Source organism: Gekko japonicus, unplaced genomic scaffold (genome assembly GCF_001447785.1).
Source record: "Gekko japonicus isolate JY-2015 unplaced genomic scaffold, Gekko_japonicus_V1.1 scaffold59, whole genome shotgun sequence".
NCBI classification, from domain to species: Eukaryota; Metazoa; Chordata; class Lepidosauria; order Squamata; family Gekkonidae; genus Gekko; species Gekko japonicus.
In genome coordinates, this window is record NW_015169174.1 from 1,976,643 (window position 1) to 1,984,836 (window position 8,194).

The 8,194-nt window shown below is 46.4% G+C and overlaps 1 protein-coding gene across 1 annotated transcript in view; it reads left to right on the forward strand.

Annotated features, from left to right (window-relative positions):
* The window catches only part of POLL (polymerase (DNA directed), lambda), a 20,245-nt gene extending 12,500 nt beyond the window's left edge, over positions 1 to 7,745 (forward strand). The window contains exons 7-9 of the mRNA XM_015415938.1: positions 2,083 to 2,211; positions 5,605 to 5,773; positions 6,544 to 7,745. Of these exons, the coding sequence (XP_015271424.1) occupies positions 2,083 to 2,211; positions 5,605 to 5,773; positions 6,544 to 6,908 (663 nt within the window). The 3' untranslated portion in view covers positions 6,909 to 7,745. The remainder of the gene's footprint in view (positions 1 to 2,082; positions 2,212 to 5,604; positions 5,774 to 6,543) is intronic.
* Positions 7,746 to 8,194: the final 449 nt, after the last annotated feature.

The following is an 8,194-nucleotide window of genomic DNA, read 5'->3' on the forward strand; positions in this document are numbered from 1 at the left end:
TACATACAATAGTCTCTACCTCTGTACTTCAGCCTCTCTCTTGCCCAAGAGAGCAGGAAAACTTCCATTCATTCCCCAGTCTAGCCGACTGTGGAATGGCTAAATTTCTGCTGCTCCCAGGGATTTAATTTTTAATGTTTTTAAAAAAATTTTATTTATTACTACATTTCTACCCCGCCCTCCCCACAAGCGGGCTCAGGGCTGCTTACAATAGGGCACCATGTGCCAAAGCATAAAACAACATAAAAACAGGATAAAACAATCAACATTAAAGTGCTCAGTGGTTACAATAAAAATTTAACGAGATAGAATCAAATTTGCAAGATAGACTCCCCAGTATCTTCCATAACAATAGGGAGATTAAAGACCCATAGATGCTACTCGACCCCATCCAGCGGTACTGATCACAGCGAAGTCATAGTTGATCTTCATGGGGCCACCCCTCAGGTCTACCAATAACAGTAATGGTAGTGGTAGTGGCGGCTCCTACTCAAAAGTGTGGTGGAAGACTGCCTTGAGACAGTCCCTGTTTTCCTGCACTTTTTGGCCTTGGAGCAGCTGGGAACTGTAGGCCAGCAGATGAGGAAGCCCCATTCAACACAGTGAGTGATACCTCTGGAACTACAGCTCAATTAAACCTTATGGGGGAACATTTTAAACAAAGAACCACAGCCATCTTACAAACACAGGTAACTGCCATTTCATGACACCTACCAACAGCCACTGAGGGGAATGTTAGTCCTACACAGGGAAAGTGTCTTTGTCAAGAGAGAAAGCTGTTTGCCAGTAATTCTGACAGGGCACAGTGGCTGAAGGGGGAGTGAGCGGGGAAGAGGAGCAGACTCAGCACCCGGCCAATGGCACACGAGTACTCTTGAGTGCGGCTGATGGGCCAATGGCTGAGGTAGAGCATGGAATCTTGCCCCCCCCCAAAAAACAGGATTATTATATAGGATAGATTCATTCAGTTTATACCCCGCCCTCCCCCTAAGGCAGGCTCAGGGCAGCTTACATAAAATTAATATAAATACACTTAAAACAGTAACGAATAACATCATCATAAAATAACATACTTCATTTAAAATAATCCTAAAGTGCTGGAACATGGTCTAATAAAGTGCAAGAGCAGAGATTTCAAGTTAGCAGTACTACTTAGGTGGCGAAACAATCCTGATGGTATTCTCACCAGCTCAATTTGTTCAATTTATTTGTGCAGCGGGCACAGGCTGTAGGTGATAAGGCCAGGGCACAGGGACACTCCTCGGTGTTTGATGCGGCTCCTTAGTCGAAAGCCTGGTGGAAGAGCTCCATCTTGCAGGCCCTGTGGAACTGTTAAGAGGTCCCACAGGGCCCTGATCTCTTCCGGGAGCTCATTCTACCAGTACAGAGCCGCCATCAAGAAGGCCCTGGCCCTGGTTATAGCCAGCCTGGCATCCTTGGGGCCCAGGACTGCCAATTGATTTTGGGACCCTGAATATAAGAATATGTGGTTCTTGTTTGCATCAGCCTTGATTTCCTGGTAATCTATAGCAACATTGTGTCACTCTTGGGCAGGGCTCTTTTTTTTTTGAAAAAGGGGTGCTGGAATTCTCAAGAGCGAAATGAAGTTTTCAATCTGTATACTAAAAACTCATGAACTTTTAAACATTTTAAAAATAATTTTGTTGAAGATGTTCCGGAACTCCATTCCGGTATGTTCTCCCAGAAAAAAAGCCCTTCTCTTGGGTCTCTTAAGTGTTTATTGCAAAGCAACTGTATGGTGATCTCATCTTGGCTAATCTTTTGCCTTTCTGCCCCTGAGAGCACTGTCTCTGTCTGTTTTGATCATTTTTTTTTTTGGTATTGCCCAAGTTGGGCAAAGCAGCAGCTCAAAGACCGGGAGGCATCCCTGTCACTGCTATAAGTGGCCTGCAAACACTAAGATGAAGATAGGTTGATCACATAAGGAAGTCTGTTATGATTCCTTATTCCTAATCTCACATTGCAGACCTCAGGTTTATATAGGATCAAACAGTGTCTTTTAGGGGAAGAATTATCGGAACAGGATTTTCTCTGTCTGAGTGTCCTGTGTGCTCTGGGCAGGGTTTTCGCACTCTGGATGACATCCGCACAAAGGCCTCTCTCACCAGCCAGCAGGCCATTGGCCTGAAGCACTACAATGACTTCTTGGAGCGCATGCCACGGGAAGAAGCTGCAGAAATTGAGCAGACTGTGAGTACCTCTTTTGCATGTGAGGACTGTGAACAGGGCCAGAAGGTCACATGATCATTTTGTCAGAGTGGTGCTTGATTCACAGATATCTTTATGTTGATGAGACATTAATTTTCCAAACGTCTCCTACTTTGCAGTTTGGTAAACCCCAAAGACAAATTACTGTCTTCTTGATTTTTAAAGTGGCCGTGATGTCTGGTGACTCCCAAATAGCTTCAGCCAGGATGTGTAAAACTGAGGTCTGCTCTGTACTCTTGGGGGCATAGATGCAGCATCAAATGAAGGAGGAGGATCAGACTGGCTTCTTGAAATGAGAGCCTGCTTACTTGGGCAAAGGGCTCAGGCCAACTTCTTGTCTGGCACCAACTGCTCCACCCATCCTGGCTGTCAACTGTTGCTCTCACTGCTGCAGGATACTCTGTGTCTAGGTCCGGAACTGTTACTCTTTACCAAAGTTCTTACCAAAGGCAGGACAATTTCCTAATTTGCTGAGAGTGAAAGAGAGGAATGGGACTAAGATCTCTGTGTGGACCCAATCTCATAGTGACTACAAGAGATCATTTCCCTCTGAGAATCAATATTGGCAGCATGTGTCAGGGACAATTTACTGTTTGAACATGCTTGATCCTGCAGCTTAGCATTCCTACATGAGCTGTGATTAATGTGAAATTCCTTATGGCTAGATTTCCTGGCAGATGAACAGAGAGGAGCTGTGCCTGTTTTCCTCTTCCTCTCAGCCGATGAATTGCAACATTCTGTGCTTTGCAGAACCTGTAACTTTCTCTTGAACTAATCTAGAACTTGAGTTACCTTGGCAACATTTCCCTTTCCTAATCTTGCTGTGGTAAACCGGCAGCTCTCATCCCTGTCTTCCGTAAAGGGATTCTCAGATGTAGTTTAAACATGACGCTGGCAAGTGCGATCTTTCACATGTTCAATATCTCATTGATACTGGGTTCTCAGATGTTTTGTGAGCATCTTTTGCACAACTGAGGTCCATAGCACAACAGAGGTTCATAGACTGAGCAGGATTTGTACGGGTGTGCTCATATTGCATGCACCACAGCACTGTCTAAATGAGTCGGTTGAGCAGATGGATGAGTTCTTCTTGCCTGCCAGTGTCATATTTAAAATAGACCACAGAGGGCCTCACAGGAAGGGAGCACTTTAAGAACGTGTTGTGAATTCCTGTGGTGCGCCTCATGCATGGGAGAGTGGGCAGAGAGAGCTTTTTCTCCTTCTCCCATAGTAGTAGAACTCAGGGACACTCAGTGAAGTTGTTGAGGAAATAGGTTCAGGACAGATAAAAGTGATTACTTCTTTACTCAAGGAGCAATTAAACTGGAATTTGCTGCTGGCAGAAGTAGTGATGGTCACAAGCATAGATGGCTTTAAAAGGGGACTAGACAGATTCATCAGGGAGAGGTCCATCCATGGCTACTAGTCCGGCTGAGTCAAGGAAGCAGACCTCTGGAGACTGGTGCTGAGAGGCAGCATCAGAGGAAGGCCTCTGTCTTTGGGCTCCGTCTCTTGGTCCTCCAGGGGAACTGGTTAGCCACTGTATGAAATAGTGTGCTGGAATAGATAGACCACTGGTCTGATCTAGCTGGCTGTACTTATGTTCTTGGTGGGGAGAAGACGTTTTTCTAGCATGGTCCCTTTCCCTTCTCTTTGAGAATTCAGCTGGAACTGGGCCCTGGCTTCATAGAGGCTGATAGGCAATTAATAAAAAAAACACTGGCACTATAAGGGGCCTCGGCTCTTGGGCCTCGGCCACAGGGGCTCTCCCCATGGCTCCCCCTGCCTGCCAGAATTACCATGGCAGCACTGGGCAATGTGACGCTGTCACTCAGTCACAGTGCTTGCTCCTGAAGAATACTTAGTTGCCAGGTAGGGCATCACCCCCTGTTCAGGATTAAATTCCTTTTTGGAGCTTTGGCCCTTGGGAGTTGGCCTATTGTGGGTTTGATGGGATTACCTATCTCCTTGCCCCCCTCAGTGAAGAGAGGAGAGAATGAGAGGATTAGCTCCTGTCTGTCGAGTTCCAAGGTGGTGGGAATCACCCATGTGGTGCTGGCTTGCTTTCAAGAAAACCTCATTGAGGATGTAAAGCAGGCAAAGGGAAGAGATCTGCATTAGAAAAGCCATGAGGCTATTCCAAGTGTTGTGGGGCAAAGGTTAATGGGTTTATCCCTCACTAATGAAGGATGATCCTGGACACTGACAAGGGGCACTCGGCACCCCCCCCCCCACTTCATCCCCTACGTTCCGAATTGGCAATCATGTCTCTGTTTGATATAAAACGGATGATTTGCAGCTGCTGGTGTGATTGGCATCCTAATACCCATAATCCCGTATACTGAAATCACCTTTCAGTGCTTCTTTGATGAAGCCATCAGAGCTGCATCAGTGAATGAAAGCCACTGGATGATGCCGTGGTGGCTACGGCGCCTCTCCCGTGAGCACAGGGGTTGAGAATGCCTGCCCTAGAGTTTGTCCACCGCTCTGAGGCTCAGCCTAGAGCTTCCCATTGGCGGGGCTTCAGAAAAGAATAGTGCCAGAGTCAGCCAGGTTGTCATTTTGGCTTGTCTGGGTGGCTCTGGAGCTGAGGTGTGCTCACTACGCCACATGCACCTTGCTACTGCTCTTGTTCTCTCTTCCTGTGTAAGCAACAGCAACAAAGGTCTGCCTATCCCTTTGCGTGCCTGTCTCTTCATTGACTGCCTGTTATAACTTTGGACAGAGCACTTTGTTTGGAATCTGCTTCTTCAGCTACATAGTCAGGATAACATACCTTGTTTGGGAGAATTCTTGCTAGCAGGCTGCAAGACAGCAAAAGAAAATAGTTGAAGAGTTTTCTGTGATTCAAAGATTTCAGCACACTGACTGACTTCGTTTTGAAAGGAAAACTGAGGTAAATAATTTATCGTTTTGAAGAGAAGCTTGCCAGCTTTGGGGAAAATGCTGGTGAACTCCCTGAAATCAGAGGGAGACTCAACAGAATTTTCTGTGGTCAGGGAGCAAAGCTCCAGGGCAGTGTCTCAGCCCTGCCCCATGCCTAGCAAAAGCAAAAAACCCAAGTTATTCAGAATTAAGTTTGCTTTTGTTTGATTTGCATAATATATGCATGTAATTGACTTCAGCTTCCTCACCAAAGGAGTTGAATTATGATGCACAACAGGCTGGCTAGCAGAGTCCCACCTAGGCTGCTTCCAGTGTGTAGACTCTTTTTGTGAATGTGGAAGCGGCTGTTCTGAAGAGTCCTGTGCTGTGGGCTGTAGGCCGCTGTCTTGAGATTAGACCAGGCAGGGTTGCCAGCACTGAATAGTAATCAGACTGAAGCAGAAATGTATATTTGTAAATCCTCTATGATCTCTTCTCTTTTTCTTGGAGGTCAGAGAAGCTGCCAGGTCTATCAATCCTGGACTGGTGTGCATGGCGTGTGGCTCATTCCGACGGGGCAAGTCCACCTGTGGTGACGTGGATGTGTTAGTGACCCACCCAGATGGACACTCTCACCAAGGAGTATTCAGCAAGCTGCTCAACAGCCTCCGGAAAACTGGTATGGGAGGTTATCAGGTTGGACTGCAAAACAGTGAGGTGTACTGGGATGTGCTGCCCATCCTTGCGTACCTGGAAAGCCCGGTACTAGTGCTAGCAAGAAGTAGCAAGAATGAGAATTCAGAGCTGCCTTTGGCATTGCTGTGTTGAGTTCTTCTGACAGTTGATTGCAGTGCGGAACCTTCTTCCCTTCTTGAAGGCGGCTGGAACAGATAGCTGTTGATATCTCAGCTTGCCATGAAGGGCTGTCAGATCATACACAGGAAGGATTTATATAGTTTGCCATAATTTTAACAGTACATATTATTACATTTTTGGAATTTTTATCTGTAGAGAGTTAAAGTCCTCTGGAATCTCATCTGTTCTTAGCCTCTAGCATTCTAGTAACCTGAGGCCCACTGTGAGCAGAACATGGTTGATTACGTATCAAGTTTCATTCTCATCTCTCGGTGCTAGGATCACATGGACAACTGAGCTGTCTGTCCATCCAGTCATTTAAGTCGTGCCCATCTCCAAGACACAGGACTCCCTGATTGGACAGGAATGCTAGTAACTCTGACAGGGTAGTGCAGGACACCATGTAGGATACCATGAACTGTTTCTGGTGACACCGTATCTCCCAGGATTGTTTCAGAAATGACATTGGTCAGGCAAAGCCCAGTACTGGTGCTAGCAACCAAGGAACCCTAGCACAAGTTTATAGGTGGGGAAGAGTTATAGAACTTTGCAGTCATCCAGGCAGCCTGTCATCTCCTCTGCCTTTCTTCTTAGGGTTTCTTACAGATGACTTGGTGAGCCAAGAGGACAATGGCAACCAGAAGAAGTACTTGGGAGTCTGCCGCCTGCCAGGCCCGGACTGTTGCCACCGGCGTCTTGACATCATTGTGGTACCCTACAGTGAGTTTGCGTGTGCCCTGCTGTACTTCACGGGGTCGGCCCACTTCAACCGCTCCATGCGGGCTCTGGCCAAGACCAAGGGCATGAGTCTATCTGAGCATGCCCTCAGCAGCGGTGTGACGCGAGGACCTGGTGGCCTCAAAACAGTGTCTGGCGTTATTCTACCTACTGTCACGGAGAAGGATGTGTTCGTGCATTTGGGGCTGCCTTATCGAGAACCACACGAGAGGGACTGGTGATGGAAGGAAGCGGTGGGTTTGCTCAGCTGGTTTCCCTACTGAACACTTGTATGTACTCAAGCCAAACAGCAGACTCTGCTCTTGGCACAGAGTTTTTTTCTCTGGGGAATGCCCAGGGTTCCGAATGTATTTAACTGACTTTGATAGATTGTACTGAGAGGTCACTAATGTCACTGCAGTAAACTGGTATGAATGAATGAATGAGAAAATGAATGAGAAAATGAAACATTTTTTGCACACTGGAAATGTCTAATAGGAAGAAGGCTTGAGCACATAGATGTTAAAGAATATATTTAAAGGCATTTTGCAAAAGTGTCGTCATTACTGTGAAGACTGCTAATATCTCCTCGTGGGAGAGGTTGCTTTCCTAAGGAAGGATGCCAAGGGTCTGTTGTCAACATAGTTCCCATTTTTGGCTGGGAGCTATCTTGTCCCTCATCCAAACTGTGTTTCAAAGTATTCAGACAACTGAAGACTGGCCAGGTGGTAATACCGTCCCGCCACTGGTGTAGGCATGTTTATTTGCATAATATATACTTACCATAGAAATGGATATCATAGCAGGATTTGGAACTGCCTTATGAGTATGTCCACAAGGAGGGTAAAGGCACGTGTTGCAGCTGGGCCAGTTAGGACAAAGTGATTAGGAAGGTGATTTCTTAACACTATGAAGAACTGGCAGTGGGACACTCAGACATGTGGCTCAGACATGTACTTACACTACTGAGACTTGTCCAAGTATTGCCCACACACTTCCAAGCCTGTCCTCACTACCCAGAGGGCTAGGACAGTGATGGCGAACCTTTTAGAGACCGAGTGCCCAAACTGCGACCCAAAACCCACTTATTGATTGCAAAGTGCCAACACGGAAATTTAACCTGAATACTGAGGTTTTACTTTAGAAAAAACAACTCATACATTAACTTAAGGTGATCCAAACAAAGTAAGGAAAGCAATCCCAAATGCTTTCATTTACTTAACATTATTTGGCAGAGAATTCGACACTTTAATGATGGTCTGGGCCTGGCTGGGGCGATGGCACGCGTGCCCACAGAGAGGGCTCTGAGTGCCACCTCTGGCACGCGTGCCATAGGTTCGCCACCACTGGGCTAAGACCTTGCTTTTTTGCCTCTCTAAAAAAAAGAGCTGCAATTTTGGCCCAGAGAACCATACTCTGTGCCTGATTGATATAATCAAGCTACAAATTGCAGGACACTTTGCCCTGGATCATATAGAGAACTTCCTAGGTTATGGACATAGGTTTGGACTCACTAGATAACCCTTGT